At 58.3% G+C, this 17167-nt stretch overlaps 1 protein-coding gene across 18 annotated transcripts in view; it reads left to right on the top strand.

Moving 5' to 3' along the window:
- TNS1 (tensin 1) overlaps positions 1 to 17167 on the top strand; it is a 204663-nt gene that overhangs the window by 175465 nt on the left and 12031 nt on the right. For 11 of the 18 annotated variants that reach the window (XM_049106611.1, XM_035710905.2, XM_025442252.3 and 8 more), the window contains 7 exons: positions 315 to 338; positions 797 to 835; positions 8417 to 8615; positions 11426 to 12417; positions 15536 to 15622; positions 16389 to 16520; positions 16870 to 16962. In XM_049106611.1, coding sequence (XP_048962568.1) covers positions 315 to 338; positions 797 to 835; positions 8417 to 8615; positions 11426 to 12417; positions 15536 to 15622; positions 16389 to 16520; positions 16870 to 16962 — 1566 coding nt within the window. The remainder of the gene's footprint in view (positions 1 to 314; positions 339 to 796; positions 836 to 8416; positions 8616 to 11425; positions 12418 to 15535; positions 15623 to 16388; positions 16521 to 16869; positions 16963 to 17167) is intronic. The other 7 variants (XM_035710906.2, XM_049106612.1, XM_035710899.2 and 4 more) reach the window with 3 other exon arrangements.

Here is a 17167-nt window from a genome sequence, read left to right as displayed (position 1 = left end):
TGGCCTCAGTCTCCTTGGAGCTGGTCAGCTCTCTGCCAGAAGGCTGGCTCCACCATCCCCCAGCGTTCAGGCACTTGTGTACATGCACACACACAGATGTACACACACCCTCCCCCCACCCCAGTTCACACCTCCCACTCCCTTATCACATCCTCCAGCTTCTGTCCTCCCTGTGGGGAAGGGGAGAGTGGAGGGCCCTAGGCCCTATGTGGCCATTTTGAACAAGTTTGAACCACCCCGAAGGTTGTCCCCTTAGACTCTGGTTTTAGGGCTGGACTGGGACTCTTGAGGCCAACTTTGCTTTTTCTCCTTAGTCACCAGAAGACTGATCCAGCCAGGTAGGAGGGCAATGACACGCTTGTGTGACACACAGACACACGGCCGGCACAGCCTCCCACTCAGGGGTGCCTGCATGGCCAGGGACACCGAGTCACCGGGGAGCAGAAGGGGATCAGGGCTGCCTCTCACCAGCCAGCACATTGCTGCTTGAGATGCAGGCCCTGGGTGCAGGGGCTGTGAGGGGGACGGCCTCGTCCCTGACAGCGAGGCCCACCTTAACCTGCGTGTCCTGAGCCCCCAGGGTCGTGTCCGGTGGACCTTACCTCCTCCCTGGGCTCTTCTGCTCTGGCCTCACTCCTGCTTTCCCACCTCCTTCTTCTCAGCAGATTGCTTTTCAGGAAAGGACCCCTGTTAATTGATCTCTCTCTCTCTCCTTTCCTCTTTTCCTCTCTTCCTCCTCGCCTGCCTCTCTTTCCTGCCTCTCCTTCCTCCTACCTCTCCTCTTGTCTTCCCTCAGAGGAGGATGAGGGGAAGGTGGTGACAGAGCTTCCCAAAGGTGAGTGTGGCTTTGCTTGCGTGGCCGCTTCCTGCTCTCTGGGCCTGGGGATGGCTGTGGACGAGGAGCTTGCTCAGGCTGGCTCGGGGGCAGCTCTCTCTTCTGACAGGTCTCAGATGACCAGGCCTGGAGCCCACCCCCTGGTGATGAGCTGTCATCTTGGATGCTGCCTGAGTTCTGACGGTGGGGGGGCGGTGGGCAGGGGTTCAGGTGTAGCCAGCTCCAACCGCCAGTGCGGAGCCACCCTGGTGATGATCCCTCCCTCCTGCCACCTTGCTTGGTTTCGTATCAACACAGATGGTAGGAAGTCTGTCTTTCTGGGCTCTTGGATGCCTCTGGGGATCGCAGAATGGCCACGGACCCACTCCCACATCGGGACACCCATGAACATGGTTCTGACAGTTTCAAGGAGTCCCCACGTCCGTGCCTCTGCTTAACCCTCGATTTAGATGAACTCTGCTTTGTACATGAAGCAGAGCGGAGGATGTGAGGAAGGGGGACGTAAGCAGAAGAGGAAAATAGAGAGGGGACATAATCTGGTTGGAGGCCTTTAACCTATTAGGGACAGAATTCAAATGATGTCTCAGAGCATCAGGTGAAATGAAGGGGGTGCCGGCCTCGGTTGTCTGTGTGTGACTGGGCATCGGGGGGCCTTGGATGAGGGGGGCACTGAGGCCCCTTCCAGCTCTGACACATTAGATGTTCTGACTTCCCACCTGGGCCCTGGTTCTATGCGGCCTGGTTTCTTTAAAGGCTTTATCTGCTTTCTCTTTTTCTTTTTAGATTTATTTGTTTATTTATTTGAGGGGGGGGGGAGTAGGGGAGGGACAGAGGGAGAAAATCTCAAGCAGACTCCCTGCTGAGCATGGGGCCCAATGCAGGGCTTTATCCCACAACCTGTGAGTTCATGACCTGAGCTGAAACCAAGAGTCGGATGCTCAACCGACTGAGCCACCAGGTGCCCCCCTGTCTGTGTTTCTTAAGCCCGTTTCCCACTCACCACCTTGGTTTTCCACCCCCAGAGAGGGCATGGGCTGGGGATCACCCAGGTAAGGTGGCTGCAGCTTCCCGGAGGCTTTGCTCACTTGGAGCCAGCCAGGGTTGGGCAGCCGCGCCAGGATGCTGGGGGTCGCAGCAACAGATCCCAGGGTGGGATGAGCCCCAGCGGGCTCCTGGCTGCCCCTCCCCACAAGCCTCCTACCCTGGGAGAGGACTTTCCCCCAGGCTGGCTGCCGGCTGCTGGCTGCTGGCTCCTGACAGGGCAGTGACCGTGGGACAGGAGTCCAGAAACGCTGGTGCCCGGAGCCCACCCCCAAACACTCTCCAGTGGGACGGTCTGAGGGGAGATTATCCCACAGGCTGACAGGCCCCGGATGTCGTGTTTCCCACACTTTGGGGTGACACTTCAGGGAAGCGAGTATCAACAGAGCTGAGCTGAGACCTGCCCGTTTTGCCTCACGAATGACTCTCAGCCTTCCAGGCCTCAAGGCCTCTGGCCCTCTTCGTGTGTCTTGGAGCCACAGAGTTTGGAGGGGAAGGTTCTCGTGGATCAGCTCTGCTGCACCCATCATTTTCACGGATGTGGGGGCACTGAGGCCTGAGCTGTGGGGGTGATGGTCGGGGGAGCCTGCCCAGGACCACAGTTAGGAGGCAGAAGGCCCAGACTGGACTTCCAGGTCTCCCGTCTGCTCGTCCTCGGGCTATTTCAAAGCCCTCCTCCCGCCTCCAGGCCCTGTGCCTGGGGATTCCAGCGTGGGGGTCGGAATTGCTGTCGTGGCCTGGGGAGTGCGGCGGGAGAGGGACGGGGAGCAGGGCCGTGGGCAGCCAGCTCCGTTTTTCCTAACTCATGTACCACCTCCCGGGTCAGACCGAAGCGCATTGTCTGCTGCCCCTCTGAAGCCCTGGCTGATTTCCCTGCTGACACTTTGGTGGGAAATGCAGGAAAAGATGCCTGTGAGGAAAGATGGTCAGAGGCAGAAGTATCCAGCTAGGGGCAGAGCTGACTTGAAGGGACTCTGCCCTGGTCACACATGCATTCATTCCCTCCTTTGCTGATTCATTCAGCATCTCGTGTGCCTACCATGTATACCACGCACCGTGCCGGGCTCCGGGAATAGGATTATAGGCAGCACTACGATTCCTAATGTCACGGAGCATATGCATGAACAGGACCCGGAATTAAATTACTTGGAATTACGTATTGAGGTAGTGCTCTAAGGGGAAGGGTGTAGTTTATGAAACATTATAGCCAAGAACCTGACCTTGGCTGAAGAGGTAAGACGTGAGGGTGAGTGACGTGAACTTGGTGAAACCAGGAGATGAGAAAAGCATTCCGCGTGGAGGGAAAGCATGTACAAAGGCCCAGGGGTCAGAAGGAACTGCATGGTTTTTTTTTCTAGGAACCGCAAAATCAGTGAGGCTCAGAGCAAGAGGGAGCTAGTGGTTGGAGCAAGTGGGGGAGTGTGGTCCAGATAAGGTTCGACAGGCAGGAGTGGGCCACATGGGGCCATGGTCACCACATCTTGTTTAACAATCACCGAGAGGAAGGCGGTAGGAACCCCATTCTACCAATGGGGAGATGACGTTTAGGGTGGTTAAATGGCTGGTCTGGGTCTGCGCAGTCAGCCGGGGGCATGGCTGAGAGCCAACGCCAGAGCCGCGGAGGCTGCCCCGCCCCGGGCACGACCTGTCAACCGTGGGGCTGGGGACGGGGCTCTCTTCTCCATGAAGGCAGGCGAGCAAGGAGGCCTGCAGCAGTTAAGGCGTGAGGTCAACGTCAAGACTATTCTCCCAGTGGTGAAACAGGGAAAGAATTGTAGAAGGTCCCTTCGCAGAGGAGTGGGGACGGGGAGCATGCGGGTTAGCTTCTGTTTGTCCGGGTGGCGAGGCGGGACAGATTTGGCCTAAAGGAAGACTCTGGACTAGAAATGGCCCCTCTGGGGAATTGTTCCTGCTCTGAGATCCGTGGTGGTGGGTGTCCTGTGGCATCTGGGATTCTTGGGGGGGGGGGGCAGTGCTGTGCAATGCAGATTTATTGAGCACCCATTGTATGCCGGCTCCTGCGCTAGGCACCGAGGGTCTACCCACTGAGGGTATAAGGTGAGATATCCTGGTGAGGGCAGAGGCGCCAACAGACGATCGAGCATTGTGAAGAAGCGCTGAGCGGGGGTTGGAAGAGGATGTCACGGGAGTTCAGAACGCCTGTGTATGGCCCAACCTCAGAGGCTTGAAATTCCAACTTCGGAGCTCCTGGATGGGAACTCGGGCGTTTCTCTACTTCCTGCCTCTCCCCACGCACATGTCTTCATTTTGCTTGGGGTGGGCAGGCCCCTTCTCTCCAAGCAAAGAGCCTTTCCTGGGGGCAGGACAGGCAATTCAGGGTGTGGATGAAGAGCCGATAGTGCCCTGGGCCTGGTGGGGCCAAGTCACTCTTGTGCTGCCAGCTGCTCTCAGCCGCCAACAGCCACTGAGAATAGGTTTGAGCTCTGGAATGTTCTACATGAAGCACCCTCCCCGGCCCCACCTCTCCTGCTCTTCGCAACTCCTTTGGGTGCAGCTGCTCCAGGACTGGACGGGAGGAGGAAAGGAGCAGGAGAGGGTCAGAGAGAAGGGTGGAGGGAGACAGGAGCAGGTGTGGCCGGGGCATAGGCTGACACCCGTGGGGCTGCTTGTAAACGCTGCTGTGGAAAAGAGCAGGAAGGGATTAGAGGGAACTGCCCCATCTTTCTCACTTGATCTCGGCCGGGCAGGTGAGTATTCTCATTCCCCTTTTACAGATGAGGAAACTGAGTCCCAGAAAGTTTGAGCAGCCTTTCCCAGGTCACCCCTCCAGGAGTTGAAAGAAATGGGGGATCCCAGGAGTCATATGTTGTCCTGTAGCTGGGAAAAGAGAAAAAGCTGAAGAATAGACAGAAAAAGGAGGTGTTTTCAATATGGCAACTGAGTCAGAAAACTTGGGAAAACTGAGTTTTGGGCCTTAGAGGTTGGTTTTGAACAGTTCTGGAGATGGACTCAAATGAAGTAACTTCCCAAAGGTCTCTCCTGCTTCGGGTTCAGGAGGAACAGAGATGGAGACAGAGGGCTTAGCTCATCTCCACCCCCGGGTGGGCCAGGCAGGCTAGGAAGGGGCGACAGATGGCCGCAGTCTAGCCAACCAAAGATGAGGGTGGTCATGCCTCTCACAGGACTGGGGAAGGGCGGTGGGCAGGTGAGGGAAGGGCCAGGTGGACTGGGTCACTGAAATCCTGCTAGGCCAGGAGCAAAGCGTGAGGTTGGTTGGCCTCTAAGTCCAAGGACTGTTTCCTACCATGTGGCAGCTACTGCTTCTCCCTGGGGAAGGAGTCCTGTCCCCCGAGTTCACAGAGTCTTCCTTTGGCTTCCTGTGTCTCAGGATCTGATGGGAGTGGGGAAGGGGCCGAGGAAACTGATGCCTTGCAAGCGTAACCATCCTGTAACCACCCCAGGCTTTCTGACATCCCAGAATTTCTCATAGGCTGTCCCATCGTCACCCTGTGCAAACTATGTGCAGGCGTCTGGCCTGGAGCTCAGGCTGTCCCATTCAGGCCAGGGGCAGTGAGTGGGGACACAGTCTTACCTAATGGCAGGCAGGCTAGATGGGAGTCAGCATCCACAGGTCCCAGGCTCGGCTGTGTCCTGACTAGGTGACAGGGTGGTGAGGCCTGCTTTATCTCCCTTTTGCTGCTGGTAGAAGGGGTACATGTACATTTTGTTAGGGGGTGCGGTGGGGTAATGTGAGTTGCTTACTCAGTAAAGGGACCTGGGTCCTGGTAGGAAACAGACGGCTCATTCTGTGGGGCAACAGAGAAGAGTTTCATGGACTGTTTAAAAGGTCTGAGTAAACCAGTGATGGGTGGTGAAGCGCCCCTCCGGTGATCCCTAGCGGGATGAGAGATTAGACCTGAAGGAAGAGCAGAGAGCTGGAAGAGAGGACCTGTGACCGCAGCTGTGGGCTTGGGTAGAAGGAGGCAGCCACTGGCACCTTGACCTCCTCTCCTCACTCCCATCTCCTGGCGGTCCCCCACACTGGCCGATGCCAAAGCCTTCCAGAGCCCTAGAACCAGAGGGTCTGGGTGACACAGTCAGTGCTGGCCTCCAGGGATGAGGAGCAGGCTGGACAGTGGACCAGGAGGGCATCGACGGGTACAAGAGCACAGACGTCGGGGATCATCCACGGGGGTTTCAGCTGGAAATTCTGGGCTCAGCAAGAATTCCAGGGAATGAGAAACATGAATGTGCGTCTCTAAGGTCCCAGTTCTTACGCATGTCTGTGTGGGTGGGTTGGAGGGTGAAGGTCGTGCACCGACAAGCTGGTAGGATAGATGCATATCAGGGGCCTCACTGCTTCCCGGGGGTGTGTGGGGCACTGTGAATGTGGATCCGCAAAGAGCCTGGGGTGGCCAAGAAGCAGGTGGATCCCTTTGTTGTCTCTCGGTGGGAGAGGGGCTGCCGAGTGTTGCAGGCACCCAGGTGAAACTGAGATCCTAGAAGGGTACGGAAGGAGTTTTCGGACAGTGACTCAGAATGGGGGGGGGGGGGGTTGACTGGCTTTGCGTCTCCATCGCCGTTTCTGTGGGCTCCTGGTTGCATAGCAAGGACACAGCTATCCCCCCGAGACTGAAGACACGTGAAACTACAGGCGCCCTGAGTTTTCGCTGGCTGGTGTGTGCGCCGTGGGCGAGAGGGCGGGCTCTGGGCCAGACTGCCTGCATTCCTAGGCCAGCTCTGCCCCTTGGTCCTGTGTGAGGGGGCAAGGTACTTGCATTCTCCGATTACTTACGTTCTCCTACTTTCCTTCATATAATTGTTTGCTATTTTTATCATTACTAATGGTTCTGGCTGACATGCTGGAGTGCTGGGTAGCAGCCAGCTCTCAGCGTCGCCGCGAGGCTGTGGCCCTTCCCTAGGCCACCAGGAGCCAGCCTTGAGAGTCAGGAGACCGTGACGCTGGTATCTCTGGCCGTTGATTGGCTGTGTGTTCTGGGGCAAATCCCTCTACCTCTCTGGGCTGAGGAGACAGGTGAGATCACGGGGAGGCAGCAAAGTATGGCCCAGTCTGGCCCGCTGCCTGTTTTTGTAGAGAACATTTTATTGCAACACAGCCACGGTATTTTGTTTACGAATTCTGTGTGACCGCTTGTGTGGCACAAAAGCAGAAGCGACCAGCTGCCACAGAGACCATCGACTAAGCGGCGTGGAACATTCACTATCGAGTCTTTCACAAAATGCACACCTGTCCTGGGCCAGAGGATCCCCATAGCATTTCCTGGCTCCAGCAGGCCCTCGAACACAGTGGGCACAGATTCGGTGCCTTTGCAGTGAAAGCGGCCTGAGGCTTCTGGGAGGTGGGTGGGTGGCCCCCAGCTGGGTGAGGGGGCTTTTGAGGAGCCCTTTTGTGAGGCTGACCCTCTGCCTATATGGACTCCGGCTTCGGGCACTGAGGCGGCTGGTTCTCCCTCACCCTGTGCCCGGTACCCGGACGAGACCCCCTCATGCTCGTCCCTTGGCAGACACCCTGCCCCACCCCCAGGCACTGTCACACAGTCCTGGCCAGCAAAAGCTCCAGGGGCCTGACCTGCCCAGGGCACCACGTACTCTCTGCTTCTTCACTCTGAGGCTGGTTTCAGCAGATGCCCTGATTGTGGTCAGCATGTGAGCTGTGCTCTGATCACGTCCCACTTGGGGGAGACAGGTCAGTGCCAGGTTTGGAGGTGGTAGGAATGTCATCTGTTCCCGATCACGGCCCTGGAGAAGCCAAGAGTGGCCTGCTTCTTCTCCCTGTGTAGCACCGAGTGCGGGTCAGGCCTGGCCTCAGAGGTCTGGGAGGAAGGTCAGACGAACGCTGGCTGGGCGTCAGATCTCCTCCTGGTCGTGCACTCCCCAGGCCTCAGCGTCCTCACCTGTAGAATGGCCTTCCTGGCACTTGTTCCCCCACCTGCCCTGATTCTTAAGCTCTTCTAAACACCAGGCAGGGATAATGATGTCATCTCGGGAGGAATGCTAAGTGTGTCAGGCAAGGTGGGTGGGAGGGTCTTGGCGTGGAAGAGGCTGGGCGTGACTGGCCGGCACAGGCCCGTTGCTAGGCCAGCAAGCCTGTTTCTGGATTCTGGGCGTGGGTGGAGCCCCTTGAACCCTGGCACCGTCCTGAACGTGGGCAAGGCTGGGCCAGAGCCCTGGGCCCGCTGTAGAGCAGACTCCAGCCATGCCAGCGGGACCTAGGAGGGAAGAAGGAGCTCAAGGGGCTGCCAGCTATAGACGGGTGTCCTAGCTGTGACAGGAGGGAGGAGTGTCGGATGGCTCTGTTCGGAGGCAAAGCTGGGGTCTGTTTCTGGGAAGCTTCTGCAAGCAAGGCCCCGGTTAAAGGTTCCATGGGGGCTCTCACAGCTTCTCCAAGACAACTGGGAAGAGCGGTAGGCGTGGGCAGGCTGAAGCACCAGAAGTGCCCTTTGCATGCTTGGCTGTCTTTCTGGAATCGTCCTCACAGGCTGGGGAATTCCCTGACAGGTTGGGAGGGGTCTAGGCTGCACCCCCATAGATCTCAGTCTCTCTTCTGCCCCCTTCCAGAGCCCCGGAGCTATGTGGAGTCGGTGGTGCGGACGGCCGTGGCGGGGCCCCGAGCTCAGGACCCTGAACCCAAGAGCTTTAGTGCTCCAGCTGCCCAGGCCTACGGCCACGACACGCCCCTGAGGAACGGGACCCTGGGAGGCTCCTTTGTCTCCCCCAGTCCCCTCTCCACCAGCAGCCCCATCCTCAGCGCCGACAGGTAAGTGGGGGGGACGATCCAGGCCTGGATCTGCCTAGAGCACGGCCGGGCTGAAATCACATCCAGACCGCTGTACCTTGGCAGCCAGCCCACTGGGGCGCATTGAGAGAGTATCCGGGTGCCAGAGCCCCTGGGGAGTGTGAGGGTGGGGGAGCTAGAATTCCCAGGCTGGATTCGGTCCTTCCGTCCAGAACTGTGCTGGAAGAAATTGGGGCCACCGTGGTGGACCAGGCCTTCCCCCACATTCAAAATCTACCAACTGCGATCGCTGTGTGGTGAGTGCTTCTGGTGAGCCAGGCACTTCGCTAAATGCTGCATATGGTGATTTTAGTTAATCCTGAGAGGTAAGTACTCTTAGGATCCCGCTTTTCAGAAGAGGAAACTGAGGCACAGGGAGGCCAAGTGGCTTGCTCAAGGCCCTGCAGCTAGACAGCAGCAGAAACAGGATTCAGACCCAAGGCGTCTGGTTTCAGAGCCCGCGTCTCTCCTCTCCCCTGGACCTGTGTTTCGGTGCCCTCTCCGTCCCAGGGGGCCATTGTTTCTGGCTAGGGACGCAGAGAGGGGGGCCGGAGGTACTTGTGGTGAGGCCAGAAGGAAGAGCAGTTGTCGAAAGATGGAGGAGGAGGGAATGGGCATTCTAGAAGGGCAGCACAGCCTGGGTGGGCTGTGGACCTGGTGGTGGATGGGCGACTGGCGTTCTGAGTGGGTCAGATGGAGGGGAGAGCCTGGAACCAGGCAGGGGAGGGCTCTGAAGAGGGGATGCAGCGGGGGACTGGGCCGTAGGCTTTGTGACAGAGAATGTGACGTGACACAGGAGAGGGAGCTTGAGATCAGCCCAGGCAAGGCAAAGGGTGCCAGGCACGGGGGACGGACTTGGCTAGCCTGCCCCGACCAGAGCTCTCCTCCCAGAAGGAAGACTGCGGGCATCCCTTTGCATATCCACCCCCTTTCCTGGTCTGGCCTTGCTTGGGGCCCAGAAACAGTCCAGCCACCTCCCCGTATTGTCACAGGCCAGGCCCGGTGGTGGAGTTGGCTGTGTGCCCCTCCCAGGTCGGGGGTGGGGGGCAGCACGGTGCGGGGGCAGAGGCTGTGTTCTTCTGCGTTCTAAGCATTCTAGAACCTCAAGCATGCATGCAGCCCCCTCTCCAGCCCCTTGACAGGGCAGACGGCTCCATTTCTCAGGAAGTCTGCTTCTGGGCCGAAGGTGTAATCTTCCTTTAACGGCGAGGGGATTTTCCTAACCTGGCCAGCCACCGCTGCTCACGTTCGGGGAGCCCTGACCTTAGGAAGTTTTCACTGTTTCTCACTCAAATTCCTCCCGCTGTAGAGTTGGCTTTTTTCAGGGCTCAGGAAGCTAGTGTTTCTCCGATGGGATTAATCTTCCAGAACTGCATGTCAGTGTCCCCTACCCCGCCCTGCTCAGCCTGACACGTCCTCCCACTCCTCAGAGCCCGTGTTATTCCATACCCGGAATGGCATTCCACTCTAGCTCCTTCTGGGATTCGAGGTAGACTTTTTCTTGGCCTGGCCCGTGACCTGCTTCCTGCCCTTGGCTCTCGCCTGGCCCCCCACCTCACGTCGCCCCGGCACTCGAGCCTGTCCAACCGGGCCTCGACACTCCTTCCAGTCTGTAGCTCCAGGCTTTGGCCCATTGTCTTGTGTAAGGACTGCACACCCCCCCCCCCCGTCCGCTGCCGCCTGCCCCCTGCCCCCTGCCCCCTGCCCCCTGCCCCCTGCCCCCTGCCCAGGGGCTCCTGGTGCAGAGCCTACCTGCTACCTCCCTATAGCCACAGCTTATGCAGGGTCCCTGTCCACCTGTGTCTCTCCTACCATGTCATCCACGGATAGGAGTCTGTGGCTGGAAGGAATCAGGATTATCTAACCCAGCCCCACCTCGTTTGCCACATGAGAAGAATTTCATGGGTTTCCAGAATCTAGGTTTTCCAGCTGACGGGCTGTTGCGTTGCACGGCTGTACAGACTTCCCCGTAACTTCAGAGAAGAGTCTGCGGTTGTGGCTATTCCCCCAGAGACGGTCCCCTCTGAACTGAATTTTTATCTGAGTCTTAGAATTGGGAACGACCTCCGAGCTCATCTAATCTAACCTCCCAATGGAGGAAATCCCCCCACCCCACGACATTCAGGTCAAGAAGTGGGTCTGCTTCTGCTTAAACCCTCCTAATGACGGGAGTCTCATTACTATGCAAGGAAGCTTGTTAAATTAGTGGCCAGATCCAACGGCTGGAAAGCAGACCCTACAATTAACTGAAATCTCCTTCTATGAGATTTGTTGTCTTTGCCTTTTGGAGCTATCCAGGAATGAAAGCCCAGTTCCAGCACTCTTTGGTGTTCAAAGATGATAATAACATTCTGGGAAAAGTGAATCAAGGCGGGGATACTCCCAGTAGGAACAGGAGCCAGGTGGTTTGACCCCTCCCTGGTGTCCAGTTTCTGTGATGCTGGAGGTGACACAAGGACAGCCACCTTCAGTTTCCATAGGGGAGATCCCCTTGCTTGGACTTGTGGTTTCGGAGTCGACAAGGAGGGGGAAACCGGGGCTTTGAAATCAGATGCAGTTGGGTTGGGATCCTGGCTTTTTCCTGTGTGGTCGTGAGCTCATGCTTTGCCTCTCTGAGCCTCTGTCTCTTCCTCGGCGGGTTCCACAGGGTGGTGTGCAAACGTCATGGCCTCCCAGCACCTGCCAGGGGAGCTCTTCCTGTTGGTACTAGTGGTGGGCGGGAGGGCTGAGTACCCGCCCCCCCAGACTCTGTCCTTCATCCTGACATCTCAACCTGCCTCCTCTCTTTCCAGCACTTCAGTGGGGAGTTTCCCATCCGGGGAAAGCAGCGACCAGGGCCCCCGGACACCCACCCAGCCTTTGCTGGATTCGGGCTTCCGCTCCGGCAGCCTGGGCCAGCCTAGCCCTTCGGCTCAGAGAAGCTACCAGAGCTCTTCTCCTCTCCCGACCGTGGGCAGCAGCTACGGCAGCCCCGACTACTCACTGCAGCAGTTCAGCTCCCCAGAAAGTCAGGCCCGGCCCCAGTTCACCGTGGCCGGCGTCCACCCGGTGCCTGGGAGCCCTCAGGCCCGCCACAGGACAGTGGGCACCAACACCCCCCCGAGTCCTGGCTTTGGCCGCCGGGCCTTCAACCCCAGCGTGGCTGCCCCCGGGAGTCCCAGCTTGAGCCACCGCCAGGCCATGGGCCCGGCGGGAACTGCTTTCCACGGGAGCACGGTGTCCAGCCCGCAGAGCAGCGCGGCCACCACCCCGGGAAGCCCCAGCCTGGCCCGGCACCCCGGCGCCCACCCGGGCGGCCTGGCATCCGGTGTGCACGGCAGCGCGCTGGGCAGCCCGGGGAGCCCGAGCCTGGGCCGCCACCTGGGAGCGCAGGGCCCCGGGCTTCCCGGCAGCCCCGGCCTGGAGCGGCACGCGGCCTACGGCGGCTATTCCACCCCCGAGGACCCGAGACCCGCGCTGTCCCGGCAGAGCAGTGCCTCCGGCTACCAGGCTCCGTCCACGCCCTCCTTCCCCGTGTCCCCTGCCTACTACCCGGGCCTGAGCAGCCCCGCCACCTCCCCGTCGCCGGACTCGGCGGCCTTCCGGCAAGGGAGCCCGACGCCGGCGCTGCCCGAGAAGCGGAGGATGTCGGTGGGGGACCGAGCGGGCAGCCTCCCCAACTACGCCACCGTCAACGGGAAGGTGTCCTCCTCGCCCGTGGCCAGCGGCATGTCCAGTCCCAGCGGGGGCAGCACGGTGTCCTTCTCCCACACTCTGCCCGACTTCTCCAAGTACTCCCTGCCGGGTGAGCCCCGCCTCCCGGCCCCCTGCGCCACCCTCGGCTCTGTCCCCGCCCGGGTCCCACACCTCTTTGCCGGAGAACCTTGGGCAGATCGCTGACCTCCCGGCCTCCTCCGCTTCCTTGTCTGTGTAGCGGGAGCTGGAGGTGTCCTCAGAGGAAGTGTGCTGGGGCGGGGGCGGTGATGGGGCAGGGGGCGCCATGAGGACCACGAGGAGGGGGAGGAGGAAAGTACGGCGGTGACACTGCTGTTAGCCACGATCACCACCACCGGCATAGCTTATGCCGCTTGTTGAGCACGTGCTGTGTGCCAGGCTCTGAGCCACACACAGGCTGCCTGGCACAGTAGGCATTATCACCCCCATTTTATCTTGTTTTAGTTGACCTTTTTAAGGATTTTTAAAAATTATTTATGGGAGAGGGAGAGAGCATGCACCTGAGTGTTCATGAGCAGAGGGGAGCAGCAGGCAGAGGGACGGGGGGAGAGGGGGGGAGCAAGCTCCCAGCTGAGCGGGGAGCCCCATGTGGGGCTCTATCCCAGGACCCTGAGGTCATGACCTGAGCCGAAGGCAGATGCTTAACGGGCTGAGCCACCCAGGCGCCCTCTCATTACCCCCATATTATGCAGGAGCAAACCGAGGCTTAGAGAGACTCAGTCATCTGTCCAGGGTCACATACTTAACAAATGGCTTCCCATCTAGGCCCTTATACCCTAAAATTTGTGCTCGTCAAGCGTTATGGGAGTTACCTTGTCATGTTTCCATACTTGCGATTTAGCATCACCTTGAAAATCTGCCTTCGAAACCTGGACTCCAGACCTGTCGGCTGCCCACAGCCCTCTGTCCCACCTCTTGATCCCACCACATGCACGCATCTCTGATAACAGATCCAGCAGCCCGACATGCCATGGGCCGAGGCCGGGGGTGTGTGCAGAGTGGGGGGCATGTTCACTGGAGTCTCGTTCCTTCCCTGAAGCCCGTGCACGTTCACACACTGAATTCTTCACTCAACCCCCATAACGGGGCACGTCCCCCCTCCGTGCAGAGGGCTCCTTCTCTAAACACAAAGGTCAAGGCCTCAGCTGATTTGCAGCCTCTCAGCCAGACCTGGAACGTGACTGTTGCCGAGTGGCTCTGGAGCTCTGGGGCATTCGAGGAAGGGTCAGAATGTTTCGGGCAGCCTAGGGTGGGCCTCCCCCTGCCTAGATTTCTCCGTGTGATGCTCTGGGGTCCTGCCCTGAGCCGGCTGGCCAGGGGCACCTACAGCGACCCCGTGCGCCCCTGCTTCCTGCTGCCCACCAGAGACATCTGGTTCCCAGCCCCTCTTCTTGGAGGATGGAAAACTTCTAGTAGTTGGGACATTTCCTGTTTCCCACCATCTTCCCTGCTTAAAATAGCACTGGAGTCAACACAGGAAGGCACATGGGGCTGCAGCCGCCGCTGACAGCTCATTAGGCCCCAGCGGCAGAGGGGCCGGGGCTCCGGAGCCGGGCGAGAGGCAGCTTGCGGCGCTTGCGGCCCAGCTGCCCAGCCCAGAGGCCCCCCTCCAAGCACAGCTGCCAGGAAAGGGAGCTGGCCTGTCCCCGTGCCGTCCCCCCAGTGGCCCATCCCAGGGGCCGAGCGCAGCGTTACTGACATGTGGAAGTTGCTGGGCGCACACTCTAACTCGGGTCTCAGGTCTGCGCCGCCACCTTCACAGCATCGTGAGCACAGACTCCCTCGGTCCCAGCTTCTCTGAAGAAAGGAGGGGAAAGGAACATGTGGAATTGGGATCTTCCTTTCTTCCTCTGTCCTCCACCCCCATTTTGTTTCTTTGGTGCCAGGAGATGAAGGAAGAGCTTGGAGAGCGAGGGCCACACTCCTAATACCCAGACACGGAAGACAAGGTGTAGCTGGCATGGAATTGGCGGCTGTGTTTTCTTACCTGGGAAGGTCTTAGAGGAGCCTTTCTGAGGACCACCTGTGTGATTTGGGCAGGTCCCTCTCCCTCTCTGAGCCTACCTTCCCTCATTTGTAAAGTTAAGTGATTGGACTGGATGCTCCCTGAGCATCTTCCAGAATGTGTAGGAAGCATCGCTGGTCAGCAGAGGGTCTGGGTGAGGGTCATTTGCCAGGAAAGTGGGGTATGTGACCCCTTAGTAGATAGTCTCTAGGCCACCTCCTCCTCTGTTCCAGGGCAGGGCTGATTTTTTTTTCTTTTATTCTTTTTTTTTTTTTTTTTTGTGACGCAAACCACAGACTCTCCAATGAGGACACGGAGGGCGGGTGCTTGGGGAGAAGCGATGGACATGTATCTTTCTTCCCTCAACTTTGAGGTTGTTCTGACAAAGTTGGGAAATGGGAAATTCATCTTGTGGAGAAAGAGGCCCGGAAGGTATGGTGCCTTAGTCTGTGGGAGAGAAGCTGCAGGAAGGGTTTAGTCCAAATCTTCTGGAGAAAGGAGCAAGATGGGGTGCAGGAAGGGCTTTCCTCAGCTCCACAAGAATGTTGTGCCAGGCTCTTCGACAGGAGAGCAGCTCTGTGATGCACGGCAGCTGGCAGGAGATGGGAAGGGTGGGCAGGCCACTCAGGGTCCCCGCCAGCAGTCCTCTGATCGTGCCTGAAGACCCTGCCTTTCTGTGCTAGTTTCTGTGACTGCCGTAAAAAGTACCACACACTTGGTGGCTTAAGACAACAGAATTTAATCCTTCACGGGTTGGAGGCTAGAAGTCCAAAGTCAAGGTTCTGGCAGGGTTGGTTCCTTCTGGAAGCTCGAGGGAGACTCTATTCAAGGCCTTCTTCTTAGCTTCTTGTGGTTTGCTGGCAATCCAGCAAGGGATCCCCCCAGAATGGGATCCCTTGGCCTGTAGATGTGTCCCTCCGTCTCTGCCTCCGTCGTCATGGCTCTCCTGTGTGTCTCTCTGTCTCTTCCCCTCTTCTGATAAGGACGTCCGTCATCTTGGATTGGAGCCCACTCTAATCCAGCATGAGCTCATCGTACCTTAATTATATCTGCAGAGACCCTATTTCCGAATAAGGACATGCTCATAGGCCCCTGGGCTTAGGGCTTCGACGTACCTTTTTGTTGGGGGGTGGGGGATGCATTTCAACCCATCACACTGTTTCTCTCTCTGCATCTCTCTCAGACAACAGCCCCGAGACGCGGGCCAAAGTGAAGTTTGTCCAGGACACTTCCAAGTATTGGTACAAGCCTGAGATCTCCAGAGAGCAGGGTGAGTGAGTCCTGGGTGGCACCGAGGGTCCCGGGGCCCATCAGAGGTCACGGCTGGCTGCCGCCCACCACGTCGGCCTCGGGCAAGGAACACAGGCAGACTCCCTCCTTCTTGCGGTACGTGGTGGTCACGGGGAGGGGCTGGGCTCGAGGTCAGGCAGTGAGAGGCACCTCCCCATGGTGAAGTGTGGGGGCGCAGAAGCAGGGTTTGCAGACCTAGGTAGGGTCCTTAACAGCAGCACAGTCTGGATTTTCCAAGCGGAGTAAAACAGCGGAGAAAAAGGCCAGCCGAGGTGATAGCAAATCTTAGCTCTCTAGCTACGTGAGGTGGGAGATTTTTGCACATTTTACAGAAAAAAACAAAGTCAGCATGGTGGGGCTTGAGACAAGGCCCACCTCAGGCTCTCAAAGAAGGTCTGTGTGGATGGAAGACAGGTGCTGGCCGTGGGGTCGAATCTGCACCACTGCCCGTTTTTGTAGCTACCGTTTTCGTGCCGTGCGCCGTGTCCATTCGCTTACGTGTCATGTGTGGCTGCTTTTGTGCTGCCGTAGCAGAGCCCAGAACATTCAGTAGAGGCTGCATGGCCTGCGAGGCCTGAAGTATTTACTACCTGGCTATTTACAGAAGACGCTTGCCTACTGTAGTGTCGGAGGACCCTTACATTCAAACTCAAGCACGAGATTCCATAGGCCTGATGAGTCTTAAGTAAGGCCATGGCCATCAGTGTCTTCTCTCTTCCTCTCTCCTCATCCCTTTCCCATCCCAGCCATCGCACTCCTCAAGGACCAGGAGCCAGGGGCCTTCATCATCCGCGACAGCCACTCCTTCCGAGGGGCCTACGGGCTGGCCATGAAGGTGTCTTCTCCGCCTCCGACCATCATGCAGCAGAATAAGAAAGGTAGCACCCTCTCCTCGAGCAGGGTGCAGGACCAGGTGGTCTGTCCAGCCTCCTCGGAGTCCGAGGTGCTCAAGGACCCGGTGACCGGCAGGGGAGCTGGTCCCTGCTGAGTCAGACTCTTCAGGCGAATGAGTCCTGGGCCTGGTGGTGGTTGGGGCCAGAGCACGAGGAAGCAGGATTGTCGGGACTCTGTGGTTGTGTTTGCTCGAGTAGTGGTCTCTGCATTCTGGGGTTCTGGCCGTTGCTCCCATCACAGAGCCCCACACGGGGAAGGGGTAAAGCGCTGTTGGCAGGGGTGGGAGGGCGCCAGGAGAAGTGCTCAAGCCTCATGTCTTTCTCTTCATCCCAGGGGACATGACCCATGAGCTGGTGAGACATTTCCTGATAGAGACCGGCCCCAGAGGAGTCAAGCTCAAGGGGTGCCCCAATGAGCCAAACTTTGGTGAGCTGTCCCCCGTCTTCGCCTCCACAGCCTGCCTGCTGAGTCTTGGGCTGGCCCCGGTCCCCCTTGTCATAGATCAGTGAACAGTGACCTCCTGTCCTGTGTACTGTGCCTGCTTGACGCTGCCAAATTCGTCCCACCCCACGGGAATGCGTTATTGTTAGCGTTGGCACAACCACCGTTAACAACCGCCTTTATCGATGAC

Source organism: Canis lupus, chromosome 37 (genome assembly GCF_003254725.2).
Source record: "Canis lupus dingo isolate Sandy chromosome 37, ASM325472v2, whole genome shotgun sequence".
Lineage (NCBI taxonomy): Eukaryota > Metazoa > Chordata > Mammalia > Carnivora > Canidae > Canis > Canis lupus.
This window is presented reverse-complemented; position numbering and strand designations above follow the sequence as displayed.